Raw genomic sequence first — 16,687 nt, 5'->3', positions numbered from 1 at the left:
AGACCCTGAACTCGGGAGAGCTACGAATGCCCAGCCCTCCCCTGGAACCTACTGAATCGGAAGCAGCCAGTCGTAAGGACCCTGCCCGGCCGTTTCTGAAGAGCAGAGCTGAGCAGCACTCGCTGATCCTCCGTCCTCCTGGCCGTCCCAGGCCTTCTCTCCTCCCTTCAACCCAACACGCCCTCCCCCTCCCCTCCCCCTCCCCCTCCCCTCCCCCTCCCCCTCCTCAGCACACGCTGCCTTGCTCCCGCCCACTGCCCACTGCGCTGAGGAAACCGAAGCGATCAGAAGAGAACTCGCAGGGCTCCCACCTGGCCGCCCACCAGCGTCTGTCCCCACGTTTTTAGGCATGCGTCTGTGCCCGTCTGAAGCCGTCACCACCCGGGCACCCCTCTTGCAGACATCAGCCCCAGCCGCCCCCTTCCCCTCTGTCCTACATGGTCACTTTTATTTACCGTCCATTATGTCACCGCCATCAATTCACAAATGTGCTGTTACTCTTCTGAACTTAAAAGAATGTTTTTTCTTCATCCCATTTCTCTTGCTAGCTATGGCTGTTTCTTTCCTGTCTTTTGTAACAAAACTTCATTAAAGTGTTGTCTGCAGTGCCAAGAATTCCCAGTGGCGCTGCCCATCTGGCGGCCAGTTCTCAGTCTCCATCTGACACTGGCGATCACTTCTCCCTTGTCCCCCGTGCACGCTTTCCTCCCCAGCCCCAGAGACGGCTGCTCCGGCACCCTCTCCGCTGGCCCCGCTCTTCCCCCACCTCTTCCGTGTGGCGTGGCCCCCGGCTCCAACTGGGGCTCCCTCCCCGTTCTCTTCACCCTCCTTCCATGGTAATTGCATCAGGTCTCAAGGCTTTTAAGTGACATTACAAACAAATGACACCAAGTGACAGCTCCATACCAGATTTCTCTTTAAACTCCAGACCTGTCCACATCTCGTAGTCACCTCAAACTCAATACACTTAAAACTGGACCCTCCGTCTCCTGCCTGGCCCCGTCCACCCACAGCCCCACGGCAGCCGCTGGAAGCCCCGGCCCGCTGCCAGGCCGGGCGCCATGCAGGAGCTGTCCCCAGCCCTTTCTGCCTCGGCACCTTTCTCGCCTCGTCAGGAGAGCTGACAGCTCTGGCTCAAGATCTACCTAGAGTCCCTCTCATGCCTGTGTGACCAGCACTGCATCTGGCGGATGATCCCAGGAAAGCCACGGGACTCTCTTACACGGTGACAATGGGGGGTAGGACAGGACTCAGACCCAAAAAGATCTCCATGGGGCACTAACAAAGAAAGGGAAGAGGTTCTGAGTGCAATTTAGAAGTGTGACCACAAGCAGGAGCCGCCTGGGCCTGAGCCCTGACCGCCCCGCCTGCCAACACGGGTGCGGAGCCGGCGAGTCTGCTGGGGTCCCAGCTGTGAGGCAGGGATAGTGACGGCACCCTCCGCCCCGCGTTGCTGGGAGGACAAAGGGCCCGCCTCACAACGTAGGCTCAATGTACGCGGCTGTTATTATCATCTACGTTTTGGAAGGTGCCACTGGAATCCAGAAAAGATGCATGGACGGAAATCTCCAACCAGAGTGTCACTACATGAGCAGCTGCCACAGCTGCAGGTGAAGAATCAGATCTTCAAAAGAACAGTCACCACTGCTCCTAACCAATGTCACTCTCAAACACAGAAATGGAAACAAAGGAAGATTCCAAGAGTCATCATCACAAAACTGTCTTTTACTAACAAAACCAAAGACCCCACACACTTTTTGTGGACATCAACTTTTTTTCTTTCAATTTTAAACGGTATTGTGCATGTACATATTTTTAAAGTTTAGACACATTTTGCAAAACACAGTTGTGGACACAAATTCTAGAAATGACTGGAGATGACCTGAAATCTTATTTCAAACACTTATTAACTATTAAGCTGACTTTTGCAAGTCTCTGTCCTGTGCAGTACGTGCCACTTCTGCTTTGCCGTCAGGGACCGAGAGTGGGAGCTGCGGTCACACAGCCGCGCGGGAGCAGACGCAGGAAGGGGCTCAATGCAGAGTCTCACGGGGCAGCGCACCTGTCAGTGTGTGGTGGGAGAGTGGGAAGGTGTCGACCCAGCTGGCTTTAAGAAGCCCCATAAATAAAATCTCCTCCGTTTATTCCACAGGTACTTTATCTTTCCCTCAGCATGCCAGTCAGAAAGACGAGTATTTTCAAATGTGCATGTGATTAAGTGCCTGGCAGACACCCAGATAAATAAGAGTTACCCTTGCTGCTCCTGGTCAAGACACTTGGCCCATTGGGGCCAGGGTCACCACTGTCTCCTCCCTGCTGAGAAGGGCTACTGCGGAGCCGAGGGTGACTCCCATGCGGCCCCTGACCGGCTACCCCTGAGAAAGGACGCAGGCAGAAGTCACCAGTGGGCTCTGCGGTGTGCGTGGTCTTCCGATGAGGTGGGTGGGGAGGATGGAACAGTGTCGGGATGAGGTCCCCCAGCGGGTCCATGAGAGTGCACCCACTTCACGTCACAGGGTGTGGGAGTCAGTTAAAATGCAATCGTGAGGATTAATACCCACGGAAGTCATCAGTCTCTGTGAGAGAAAGCAATCATGACTTAGACGCAAGAATGTCTGCAATGGATTCAGGAGGCATCACTTAGAAACCGAAGGTCACGTGTTCTGGGTACCAGCTCCCCAGAGAGCTGCACAGGGACAGGAGGCTTGTCCTTTCCACCGACTACCGTCTTTCTCCTTCACGAAAGGAGTGGGGACTCAGGCTGGTCCATGCGTAGGCAGGCCCTGCAGACAAGGCCTGAGACCGTCCGAGCGCCCTGTATATTGTCTTTTATGACACACACCTTAGCTCACAAGAGTACTTAGAAAGCCCTGGACCACTTGTATCATGATGACAGAAACCCTTCTAAAACCGAAATCTACATGACAGAATCACTGAAGGTAAACTAATCCAAATTACTGCCCACATGTTTTAAATAAAAAATGTCAGACAGATAATACCCTAATTTTCTTGGTTAGATCATTATGTTTCCCCATATCTATAAATTCAGACTAGTACTTTTGACTTTACCACCCTAGACCAAAAAATATGAAATGTATTCATCCTAAATTTGTACTTGGATATTGACCAAAAGTCTAAAATAAACTTAACTGCAGGGACATGGGTCCAATTGAGTATCTTTCTGTTTCCTACCCATCTGCAACTGTAGCCACCGTTCTTACAATAACGTTTGCAATGTTGATACAACTGAGGCGCAGTCGGTTGCAGTAACAGACACCTGGCAAACGCTCTAGAGCTGCCGGCACTCAGTCACCAGGCGGCTTCCCCGCCGGCGGCCCTTGGCCCCAGGTCTGCTCCTGGGAGGCCGCCGGGCTGCACGGGCCTTGCAGACTTGACACGAAGTACCTGAAACCCCTGCTGAGAACGGGGACCCCAGCAGAGCTGCAGTGCCTTCCTGGGGCTTCCTAAAAACACCAGGGCGGGCACAAAACCCAAAGAGGAGGCGAGCAGCTGTGGCCCTACGCCCCTCCCGCCCTGGGCTCCGCGTCTCTCCTCAGCTCCGGGGTCTTTCCCACGCCCGTCTGGAAGGCTGACAACACGCCATCACGGCCCGCCCCAGACAACCCTTCCGATGCAGAGGAGCCGTGGCCGGCCTGCTCCTTGCCTGTGCACACGAGGAGCCCGGCTGCACACAGCACGCGCAGCCGGCTCGGCCCGGACAGCAGAGGACGGGACGCGGACACATGCAGACGCCACAGAGGAGCTGGGTGTGAAGAAGTCGTATTTTACACAGGTGAGGGGACACTGTCACAAAATGCTGACGGGACGTTTCTGTCACTCATGCTCTAACTTGAGGGTCTCTGCAACAAAAGGGGGACTGTGAAGGTGCCTGCTTTTTCTTTTTCTCTGTCAGGATTCATAGTTGTTTCCGTGTCAGGCACTAAGCAATCTGATGGCTTTTGGTCCAAACAGGTATCTTAGTTGTCTTTTTGCACCTTTTAATCCCTCTTCGGAGAGCCAAGTTCGAACGCTGGAAACTGTGCCGTCTCTGGTCTCAGGATGTCGGAGAGAAAGTGAACGGCGCCAGCCATGCCTGCAACAGAAGATGCAGACCCTTTAAGAATGACCCGGCACCACCGAGGGCAACATCCGAAACAAAGTGACTTCTAGTCATTTCCTTTACCAGGGGCTGAGGGGACATGGGGAAAAGGTGCTGAGGACTTTAAAAATGACTTCATAAAAAAAACGGAGCATCCAGCTGGTAAAAATACCAGTTTTCTTCACTATCTTATTTTTTACAACTTGGCTTCTGGGCTTTACTCTTGTATCTTGAAACTTTACAATTATATAGAATTACTACGAAAAAGTTATGGATGATAACTAATTATGTGTGGTATTTTAACACATAAAACTTCCCCTCTCAGAGCTTTTATATTCTCATTCTAAACAAAAAGTTGCATTTTATGTCTTCTTTACATTCAGACAATGTTATTTTTAATAAATCTTAATTTATTTGGTCAAAATTCCTAGCCCACATCATCACAGTAATTAAAGCAGCGGGTTTCAATGTGACTGACACCAAGACTTCCCAGGCGTGTGGGGTGGGGAGGCCACTAGCCCACCAAGGCCTCCTCTCTCCCACCTAAATCCTCCCTTGTAAGTTTTGGTTTGTATACGGTTTTCCTTTTGATGTAAAATTCACATACAATGAAACACACAAATCTTAAATGTACATCTCTGAGTTTTGACAACTGCACACACCTGTGTAAAACAAACCTCTATTAAGATCTGGAATGTTTCCGCTGCCCAGGAAGCTCCGGTTGTCCCTGTCCAGCCCATCCTTACACTCTGTCCCCCCAGGGGTGACCAGCAGTCTGGGTTTGAGCCACCAGTGCTCAGCACGGCCTGTTTCGGAGCTTCACATGATGTGATCACAGTGTGCAGCCTGTGTTGGCCCTTCCCCGATGTTCTTGTGATTTGTTCATGTCCTGTGCATGTCCGTGGCTGGTTCCTTCTCACTTCTGAGTAGTACCCCACAGACTGTTACCCAATTTCCCTACTGAAGGACATCTAGGTTGTTCTCAGCCTTCCCTATAAGTTTTTGTTTGAAGAAAGCGTTCCAGAAGTGTATTTAAAAATTCTGAAAACCACTGACCTATTGGAACCTATTAGAAACAAACAGTGACCCCAAACAGCCACAGGAGGGCCCTGGAGGAGCCATGCTGAAACGACCCATGTCCATGTTGGGTGGTGGGGTGGCAGATCCACTGGACAGAGCACTTTAGCAGGAGCAAGCTCCTCCAGAAGGGCCATAGGTGTCAGCGACCCCTCCGACCTGCTGGCCTATCACAGTGGCTGACATTGGTAGGCAGGTACATATCAATCCCTCGGCCCGTCTGACGACAACCTGGTTAGCACCTCCTGCTAGTCCTGTCTGCTGGGCACTGGACAGGCACGGGGCGAAGAGAGACGACCTGTCAACCCTCTGGCCTTCAGGGAGTTATACATTCAAAGATCCCAAAAATGCTGGGGCTTTGAAGGTGCTGTTATAAACTTGAATGAACTCCATTTAGAGTTCAGACGTTAACTGTGTTATATCTGGTGCAAATACACTGCATTTTTATAACACAGAAAACTAAAATTTTTATTCAGAGAAATTTTTCCTTATGATTTCTTAGATATTAAAAAGATCATATTCTGCAAAAGATCACGGACAATTCAGACATCAAAAGGATAATAAAGGAATACTACCAACAGTTTTACACATATAAATTTGACATGCTAGATGAAATGGACCAATTTCTCAAAAATTAAAAACAATTACAGAGCACCCAGTATGAAACCAGTAACTTAAATAGCTCCATTAAAGAAACTGAATTTGTTTAAAAACTCCAGAAAAATTTCCAGGCCCAGAAGTTTTTACTGGAGAACTCTACCAAACACATAAATTAGATTAATACCAATTCTTCCACCAATTAATGCACAGTCTATCCCAGAAAACAGAAGAGAAGAAGATAATTCTCAATATAGTTTATCAGGTCAGTATTACCTTGATACCAAAACCAGACAAAATGTACAAAACAGGAATCAGTCAGTATCCTTCATGAATATAGATGTAAAAATCTTTAACAAAATATTAGCGAATAGAATTCTGCAATATGTAAAAAGAATTGTATACATGACCAAGTGAGGTTTACTCCAGAGATATAAGACTGGATTAAAATTTGAAAATCAATCAATGTAATCCACAATATTAATAGGCTAAAAAAGAAAAATCATATGATCTTATCAACTGATGCAGAAAAAGCATTTGACAAATTCAATACCCATCTATTATTTGATTTTTAAAAATATTTTTTCTTTTAAATTTCATTTCTTTTACCATCCTTCAGACTCTGCTTGATATAATATTTGATTTTTTAAAAAAACATTATTCAATCTTTTATTCCTTCTGAAGTTTATTTGAGATAGGTATAAGATGTGGTTCTAAAGTAATTAAGTTATCATCAGTTTATCCCAACACCATTAAACCTTTGCCCTTTGATCTCTGTGCGTTGTTATAAACCATCCAGTCCTCTCTCTCCCTCTCTCCCTGCTGTCCCGCTGCTGTCCCGCTGCTGTCCCCCTGCCGTCCCCCTGCACCGCGCTCTCCGCCTGCAGCCCAGGCCGCCTGCCGCGGCTCTGCTCCACCGGAACGTCCTGCGCATGCGCGCGGGCTGTTTTCCTAACTGCCAGCATTTCTAACTGCTAATGCTAACTCTTCGTGCTTCTCTGTGTGATTTAAGCGATGACACACATGTGAATGTGCTTGGCTACTGGAGCTCCCCGTGCAGCACGGGGAACACGCTCCAGCTACCGCTGCCCTCGCTGCGGCGCCCTCGCGCTCCCTCTGCGCGAGTTTCGCACCAGGGCCACGGGCACTGGAGACACTGACAGGCAAAGAGACTCAACGTAGTCTTCATCAATAAACTAATTTGTTCACTGCTGTTTTACTCATACAGTTTTGAAGTTACTACTCAAGCGAGGTCAGCCTTAACAGCGCCGGCCCACTGAGGCAGGGGGACCGATTTCACTCACCCAGATGTTTAAATCTGGAGTTTTCTTCTCACTCTTACCTTCAAAGAGGGAGTAGGGTCTGTCAGGAATGCGGCACCCGTGCGCTCCATAATCCAGACACCACTCTGCAAACTAAAAAGAAAGCACCCTTCGTCAGCTGGGCCAGCAGGCCACGAGACTGGGACAACCTCCCCAGCCCCCGGGAGGACGGGGGCAGCTGCAACAGCCCGACCGCCCCTGTGCTTTCTGTCACCTGCCTCCCGCCCCTTGGGGGATGATTCCAGAAATAACTGGAAGCACTTGCTCTACCACAAATAAAAATCCTGGCCCTGCAACTGCCCTCAGGATCAGCTGCTGCCCACAGGGTCTTCCCCGGCCTCCGCGGGACACGGGTCTCGGGACACGCTCCGCCCCGCGGGACACACGTCGCGGGACACACGACTCGGGACACGTTCCGCCCCGCGGGAAACGCGACTCGGGACATGCTCCGCACCGTCCCCCAGCAGCCGGGCCTCGGCTCTCCCAGCGCTTTTCTTTGAGCAACTCTCGCCTGTTGACCTCTTCAGTGGGTGTTTCTACATCATTATAATAAACGTCTCTTTTTTGCCTAAGCTAACACAATTTTTTTTCATCATTTGTATACTAAGAATCTAAGTGATGAACACAATGAATATCAAATTCAGCACATGTAAGATAAAGCTTATTCTGCTTTTGCCCTCAATTCTGCTCACTCTTAGTGTTTGATATGCCATCTACCTGGTTTTCTGAGTCAGAAAACAGAGACATTCAGATATTTCCATCTTCTCCACATTAAAAAAATGCACTAAATTCTGTGGGTTCTACATCATCAGTGTTCTCAAATCTCCCCTTGGGCTATCCCAGCCAACGCCTTGGTTTAGGACTCGACATTTCTTGCATTAATTATTACGCCACCATATGGGGAAAGCCAAGCCCTGCCTCATTCTTCCCACTGGACCCCAGCAGTCTTTCTGAAAGAGTGGCCTGAACACGGGTCACAAATCCTCCCAGGAACCACACCTTCCAAATCAGTATTCAATGCTGCCTGAGGGTCGGCATCACTGGGAGAGCTTGACAAATACTGGTGCCTGGGCTCCCTCACTGAATTGGCCTAGAGCGGGGTCCAGGCATCATTTGAAAGCTCCCTTGTGGTTTGCAGGTTAACCAAGGTTGACAACTACCGACTACAGGGGAAGGACTGACTTTCTTTGGCCTCTGCCCTCCTGCCTGACTTCACCTTTCCCAACGTTTCCTTCCCTCCACATCCCCAGCAATGAGAAGCTCAGAGTTCCAGGAAGACACTGGGCCTTTCGGCAGCTCTGCCTGGGCGACTCTCCCCTCCAGGGACCAGATTCCACCTCCCTGGGCCACCCCCTCCTGGCTCACCTCACAAGCTCTTCATCTTTAAAAAACCAGCTATGTCTCGATCCTCATCAAATCTCACACTCCCCATGTTTACTCAACCGTCCACAGCCGTGATCACCGCCAGGGCTGACCGGGGCCTTCGGAACCCAGCGGTCTCCCCCCACCCCTCCCATCTCCTGCCCCTTCCCCTGGCTCCAGCCCCGGGGAACCTCAGGCGGCTCCCTGGGCGGCCACACCTGCTGGCCTTTGGACAAGCAGTTTCCTCTCCTTTTACTATAACATCTTTCCTCGTCCCCTTTGTTTAATTCCTAGCTGTCTTTCAGGTCTTCGCTTAGATGTCACGTCCTGACCGCCCAGGACAGGGTGGGGCCTGCCCTCTTTATATGCTCCACGGCCCCCTGCACAGACATTCGCATTCCCAGGGCACTGGCAAAGAGGTGTCCGTTCTATTTAGGCTGGGAAAAGGCTTCGCAATTGTAACAGATGTTCACTGTCCACAAAGTAGACAGACTAAGTCAGCCACACTGCCTCCATCTATCAAGGGTCCACTGCAAACATTTTCGTGTATTTTCTTCCCATCTTTTCTCTGTGTGCATATAACTACACTTTGTGAAATGTGCATAGTAATAACCATCCCCATAAACATTCGCCAGGTCTTGCTTTGTGCCATTCATTGTGAATATTTCAATGCATATTTATCAAGTTTCTACTTGGTGCCATACACTATTCTTGGTACTAATGCAGAGTAGTGGCCTAGACAAGATCATGGTGCTTATGTTCTGGAGCCACGTACTCCAGAAACAAGCAAATACCTGAGTGATCTTCCACCTGGGGGATCTCAAAGGCCTCTAAGAATGTCACAGTTAAGCTAAGATGGGAATGGCAAGGCGTCACCAGGCAGATTTCAGGGCAAGAGCATTCTTCACGAAGGAAACAGTCAGTAACAGGTTCAACAGGCACAAGCACGGCACACCCCATTCGTCAGAGAGAAGGGCCAGCGTGGCTGCAGTGCCACAGGCTGGAAAGTGCGACACAGCATAAAGCGGGTGGAGGGGCAGGCGAGGGCCAAGGCGTGGGCTTGGTAGCCTTAGGCACAGCGTGGGCTTGCTACAGTGCGGTGGGGACCATGGAGGATTTTAAGCAAAGATGATGACAGATGATCTGCACATCAGCTCAGTTAGTTCTCCTGGGAGCACCCTTAGGAGGTGGGTAGTATTTTTTTTCCATTTTCACAAATGAGGACACTGAGACTTGAAGAAGAAACACACCCAAAGTTGTAACGCCAATAAATGGTACCAGTGGCAATTCTAATCAGGTCGTGTGACTCGAGAACAAGTGTTCTTTAAAAGTCATTTACATTTGACACGTAAGGACATGGCCACTTTACAGACACAAATACCATGAGACCAGAGAAGCCAGGGACAAGGCTGGGCCAGAAGAAACAGTAGAAAGCAGGGTTGGGAGAAGCAGGTTAAAAGAAGGAAGAGGAGCTGTAACTTTTGTACTTTGTGCATGTTCTGGAGTGTTCAGAAGCGGCTGGGATAGAGACGCCCTCACCTTGCAAGCTCGGTACAGGTACTTCTTATCCTGGGTGAGATGGTAAAGGGACAGGAAAGAGTAGCCATTCCCGGCAGTCCCGTGGCAGATCCCGTAGCCCTTCCGCAGCAAACCACGCTGCCAAATCACGTCGCTGCACTCCATGGCCTCTCTCAAGTATTTCTCCTCCCTAAAAACCTGGGCGATGAAAACCAAAGCAGTTTTAGTTAAAAAGACATTTTCAATGAAGAGCGGGAAAAATACTTTCCCTTTCTGGTTAGAAAATTTAATGACGTTAGAAAAACTGAAATAGCATGGGGGTAAAAACAAATAAAACATGAACACGCTAATACCACCACGCACAGCACCTTGCAAGCTCAATCTGGCAGCCCATTCCCCTCGTCCTCTTATTCCATGGTTTTGCAAAAGTAGTTCTAAAGTTTAGTTTCCAATATTAAAATTAAAGCCACTACATCTCTTTGGCAAGATGTTTTGTCACAAACAAATCATCCCATGTTTCCTGTAACGTGTGTCTGGCAGCTCTGAGACTCCCGCTCTTGTAGAAGGCCGTCAAAGGATCCATGACTCCGCAGGGTCCTGTCGCCAGGACGAGAACATCCCACACGCCAGGCCAGCCACACGCAACAGCACCCCGGGGACCCTGCACTGCCGGGGCCAGCACGGTCTGTCAGGATCCACCACAAGGACGCCTCACAGAGCCTTCCAGCACCTGGGAGCGGGTGGCCTGGGCTTAAGACCCTGACGGTGCCATTTCCAAGCAATGTGTGCAGGGCAGGGCAGAACAGACAGGCTCAGTGCAGGCAGACAACTGGCAGGAGGAAGCTGTCTGCTTTCACGCCTCCAGACTCCCTTTATGTTTTCTTCTCTTCTCACATTTCATTTATTGTTTCCCTGATCCCTTCCCTGGAAACGGTTCTTAGTGATCTCTGCCTGCTAACCTCATTCCATTCTAGTGCAAGTGAGCTTTGGACAGTGAGTTAGAGGTGCAGAGGTCATCGCTGCTTGGGGGTGGCAAGCAGGATGCATCCGACTACGACTGTTGAGTAGTGATCCCTGTGTGCTCAGCTGAGCAGGGATCTGAGGCTGCAGAAGACAGGGCCTAAGGGGAAACAGAGGCATATTTAGGCTCCCAGAGTCAGAAGCAAGACCCCCTTTGTTAGTCACAAAAGCAGCTGAGATGTGGGCTCTGAGGTCAGACTGCCTGTTGAATCTCAGTTCTGTCACCTTTTAACTGTGTGACCTTGGACTAGTCACTTAATCTCTTAGTTTTCCCAACTATGAGAGGACACTATTTCTTCATCTCAGTGTCTTGTGGGATTGAAGTGAGAGACTCCAGGAGCGGCTCCTGGCACAGTGCCTGGTACACAGTGAACGCTGGCTGCCGCTATGCTGTGAATCACCTGGTGTTCTGTGCCATCACGCCAGCACTGATCCTTTATCTCACCCTGTCATTTGCATCTTAAGCCTTTTAAAATTAAATGTAAAGGAAAACACTTTTTCTCATCCTAAAGAAATATTTGGTCAAAGCTAATCGGTGGAAAGATATTATTTTAGAGGCTGGGTGCTGAAATCATACGAAGAGGAGGGCCAGCCCTAAAGCGAACCCGGTTTGCTCCTCGCTGACGACTGAAGGTCGAAGGTCGAGAGGGAAGCCATCAGCCTCCGCACACCGTCCCTGCTCCCAGCTGAGTGAGGCTGCCAGAGCCAGGCCCCCGCGCGGCCCGGCACGCACTCACGCTCCGAATGAAGGCGTTTGAGAATTTAGGATTATAGAGAAAGCCCCCAGATTCAATCACAGATTCGTCTTCCCTATATTGCAGCATCACAACTTGGCCAAAAAATCCCTGTATTTATCCACAATTCTTCTCCCAAATGGTCAATTTCCCTGGGAAGTGTCATGACAGAAGGTGTGGAGACAGTGCCCTGCGTACAGACTGGACATGACAGAAGAAAACAACAATGAATATAAAGCCAGATAAACAGAAATCATCTCATTTGAATTACAGAGAAAAAAAGCCTCAGGGACCTGTAGGAAAATAATGGCCAAACACTTTATCAAATTCAGTAAAAGACCTGCACTTTCAAGTTCAAGAAGCTCAAGGGATTTCAACCATGATAAATATAAAGAAGTACATCTAGGCATATGAGAGTTAAATACTGAAAACCAAAAATTAAGAGAAAAGTCTTGAAAGCTTCTGGAGAAAAACTGCATACTACCCATAAAAGAACAGTACAGCCTGGGCGGGTGGCTCGCGCCTATAATGCCAGCACTATGGGGGGCCGAGGCTGGAGGACTGCTTGAAGCCAGGATTTTGAGACCAGCCTGGGCAACATACCAAGACCCATCTTTATTTTTTTTCCTTAAAAAAAGAGAATAGTACAAGAAATGACCAACTTCTCATCAGAAACAACAGAGGCCAGAAGACAATGGACACTGTCTTTAAAGTACTGACAGGAAAATAAAAGAACTGTCAATCTAAAATCCCATATCTAGCAAAAATATCTTTAAAGAATGAAGACGAAATAAAGACAAATTTAAGATAAATAAGAATCAATATGTCATCACCAAACTCAGACTATAAGAAATGCTGAATAAATTTCTGTAGGCAGAAGGAAATAATACCAGACAGAAATCAGGATCTTTAGGAAGGAATGAAGAAAACTGAAAATGGGAAAAATATAAAAAATATTAAAACTATCTTTTTTTTGTCTTAATTTCTTTAAAATAGGGTTATTTAAATCAAAATTATAATACTAGAGTGGTGATTTACAACATCTGTACTTTAATATATATGACAGGTATAATGTCAAGAACTGAGTAAACAGAACTCTATGCTTACAATTATAGTTTGTTAACATTGTATATGAAGTGGCACGATGTTAACTCTGAGCAGATTGTGAAAAGTTAAGGATGTATGCTGCAATCCCTATAGCAACCACTGAAAACATATGTATAAATACATACAGTTAAAGAGTCAACAAAGAAATTAAAAGGGAATCCTAAAAAATATCCAAGTAATCTCTCCTCCCTCCCTAAAAAAAAGGCAGAAAAGAAAAAATGGAGGAAAAAACCAAGATGTAACCGAAGAAATCACATTAAAAAATGGCAGAGGTAAATCCAACCAACCATGTCAATAATTATATTAAATATATATGAACTAAGCACTGAGATTATTACAACAGATATAACACAACCCCCACTATAAAGAGGCATAAGACACCGATAGGTTGAAAGCAAAAGATGGAAAAGGATGTATCACGCAAACAGTAATTACAAAATGCTGGAGTGGCTGTATTAGTATCATACAAAGTAGACATCAAGACAAAGAATAATACCAGAGATAAAATAGACATTTCATAATGATAAAGGGGCCTACTGATCAGGAAAACATAACGATCATAAATATGTACATGACAGAGCCTCAAAATACATGAAGCAAAAATTGACAAAATTAAGAAGAAAATGAATCCACAATAGTGGGAGATTGAAAGACAGCCCCTCCCCATAAATGAGAAAACAAACTCACAGAACAAATTCGTACAGTGCATCTGTCAGGGTCAGCCAACTAGAAGCCCAGAGTCTGACTTTATAAATAAAGCTTACCGGGCACACGGCCACAACCACTCATTCACACACTGTCTCTGCCTGTGCTTGTGCTACGGTGACAGAACCGCACAGCTGCAGCAGAGACCCACGTGGACCACACGCCTGAGATATTTACTGTGTGGGCCACTACAGAACGTCTGCTGGCCCCCGTAATAGAATATCTGAACATTACTTTCAACTCTCTGACCTAACTGATATTTACAAAACACTATGCCTGACAACTAAAGAATACACATTCTACTCAAATGCACGATACATTCACCAAGACAGACTAAATACTGGGCCATAAAGTCTAAATAAATTTTAAAAGATTTAAATTGTACAGAATATGTTCTCTGACAACCATAGAATTAAACCAGCAATCAATAGAAATAAAGTATGTATAAAATTCTCAAATATCTGGAAAAAACACAACATGGAAATAACCCATGGATCAAAAGAGAAATCATAAGGGTAATTAGACAATATTCCAAACCAAATGAAAATGAAAACAAAAGATAAAATATTTGGGAATGGGGGTAAACTAGTGCTTAGAGGAAAATGTATAGCTTTAAATGCTTGTATTAGAAAAAAAGAAAGGTATAAAATTCAAGATTCTACTTTAACAAGTTAGAAAAGAGAAGAGCAAAGTAAATCTAAAGTTAGTAGAAGGAAGTTTTAAAGAGAAAAAAAAATCAATGAAATAGAAAACGATAAAGACTTCAAAAAATTAAGAAAGCTAAAATTTGTTTCTTTGAAAGATCAATAAAACTTTGATAGGCCCTATCTCGGCTGATGAGAGATACAGAGAGAGAGAGACAGAGAGGGAACACGTAAATTACAAACATCAAGAGTGAAAGAGAAACTATTACTACAGATCCTATAGACATTAAAAAGATAATAAGGCAATATTATGAATAACATTGTGCCAAGAAGTTTGACAGCTTAGATGAAATGAGAAAATATTTTGAAAAATACAATTCATAAAACTTATGCAAAATGAATTCTATTAAAGAAATTAAATTTGTAATAAAAATTTTTCCCACAGCCATTTAAGCAAGAAATAATATCTATTGTACACAAAATCCTTCTGAAAATAAAAGGAGAAAACACTTTCCAATTCATGTATGTGACCAGAATAACCCTGATACCAAAACCGAAGATGTTATGGGAAAAGAAAATATAAACTAAGAGAGACATAAAAGTCTTTAACAAAATATTGGCAAACTAAATCTAGCAATATTAAAAAAAAAAAGGATAGAAATCATGTCCAAGTGAGGTTTATACCAGGAATGCAAGGTTGGCTTAATTTTTAAAACCAAGCAATGTACAATCACCCTGCTAACAAAACAAAGGGGAAAAAAACTATAGGAGTATTTGAATAAATGCAGACAAAACACGGCAACATTTGACATCTATTCATGATAAATGGTAATAAAAGAAAACTTCAATCTGATAAAAGGCACCTACGAAAAATAAAGTCTATCTGATAATGAAATATTGAATGTTTTTTGCTATGATTGTGAATAACGCAAAGATGTCCACTCTTTCTATTCAGTATCACACTGCAGACCCTACCTACTGTCAACAAGAGAAGGAAGGGGAACAAAAGGGATAGAGACTAAAAAGGAAGAAGAAAACTGTCTTTATTCATAGATAATGATATGTGTCTATAAAACATCCTAAGGAATCTACAAAAGCTACTAGATGTGAATTTAGCAAGGTCACAACATATAAAGTTAATATACAAAAACAACTATAATTCTATATGATGGCAATGAATAATTGGAAAATATAAATAAATAACAAACCTAGGAATAAATTTAACAAAAGATGTGCAAGACCTGTAGAGCAAAAGCTGTTATAATACACTGCTGACAAATTTTAAAATATATACATAAATGGAGAGATATACCATATTTGTGGATAGGAAGACTCAATATTATTGAGATGTTGATTCTACCCAAATTGATCTATAGATTCAATATACTCTCATTCATAACCCCAACAGCCTTCATTTTTAGAAGCTGACAGATTCTAAAATTAATATGGGAATGCAAAGGACCTACAATATTCAAAGTGATTCTGAAAAAGAACAAAGTTGGAGGTCTTAAACTACCTGACTTCAAAACTTAACAATAAACCTAAAGTAAGCAAAACAACATGGTAGTAGACATATAGATACACACAACATACAGATAAACAGGCCAAAGTAACAGAATAGAATCCAGAAATAGACCCATGCTTATTAGGTCATTTGGTTTCTGATAAAGGCACCAAATCAATCAAAGGGGGGAAATAAAAGTCTTTTCAACAAATGATATGGGAACAATCAGATATCCTTATGGTTTTAAAAAAACTCATTCCTTACTTCATACAATATGCAAAACATAATTTGAGATAGATCATAGACCTAAATGTAAAATCTAAAACTATAAAGCTTTTTTGGGGAATATTATCTGTATAACCTAGGGTTAGGTAAGATTTCTTAAATAAGAAACAGAAAGTAATTATCATAAGAGAAAACATGGGAAAAAATGGAATTTATTACAACTAAGAACTCTATTAATCAAAAGATACCATAAGGATATGCTTAAGTAAACTACAAACTGGGAGAAATTATTTGTAAAATATGTATCTGACAAAAGGACTTTAAGCAGAACATATGAAGAATTCTTAAAAATAATAACAAAGAGACAAAAAAAGAATAAAACAATGTGGGTAAAAGATATGAACAGACATTCAGCAAAGGAAGATACAGAAATGAGTTATGAGACCAGCAACACTACTCAACGTCAGTGATCAATCAGGAATACAGAAATTAAAACCACAGTGAAATACACACCAGAATAACTGACATTAAAAAGACCTCCAACATCAAGTGTGGCAAAGATGTGGAACAACTAGAACTCTCTTACATTGCTGGTAGAATGTAAAATGGTACAACCACTTTGGGAAAAGGTCTGGCAGTTTCTCAAAACTAAACTAAACACACACCTACCCTATGCTCCAGTAATTCCACTCTTAGATATTAACACAAAAGAATGAAAATGTAAGTCTACAGAAGACCTGAAAGAATGTTCCCAGCAGCTTCTTCATAATAGT

At 44.9% G+C, this 16,687-nt stretch overlaps 1 protein-coding gene across 1 annotated transcript in view; it reads right to left on the bottom strand.

The window, feature by feature from the left end:
• Nucleotides 1–1,709: 1,709 nt before the first annotated feature.
• Nucleotides 1,710–16,687, bottom strand: part of LANCL2 (LanC like 2) — a 57,106-nt gene continuing 42,128 nt past the window's right edge. The window contains exons 7-9 of the mRNA XM_045564910.1: nucleotides 9,997–10,173; nucleotides 7,116–7,188; nucleotides 1,710–4,093 (exon numbers count right to left, since the gene is read on the bottom strand). Coding sequence (XP_045420866.1) covers nucleotides 3,999–4,093; nucleotides 7,116–7,188; nucleotides 9,997–10,173 — 345 coding nt within the window. The 3' untranslated portion in view covers nucleotides 1,710–3,998. The remainder of the gene's footprint in view (nucleotides 4,094–7,115; nucleotides 7,189–9,996; nucleotides 10,174–16,687) is intronic.

The sequence above is a fragment of the Lemur catta genome, chromosome 11 (assembly GCF_020740605.2).
Source record: "Lemur catta isolate mLemCat1 chromosome 11, mLemCat1.pri, whole genome shotgun sequence".
NCBI classification, from domain to species: Eukaryota; Metazoa; Chordata; class Mammalia; order Primates; family Lemuridae; genus Lemur; species Lemur catta.
Note: the sequence above shows the minus strand (reverse complement) of the source record. Positions and strands in the feature narration are given on the sequence as shown.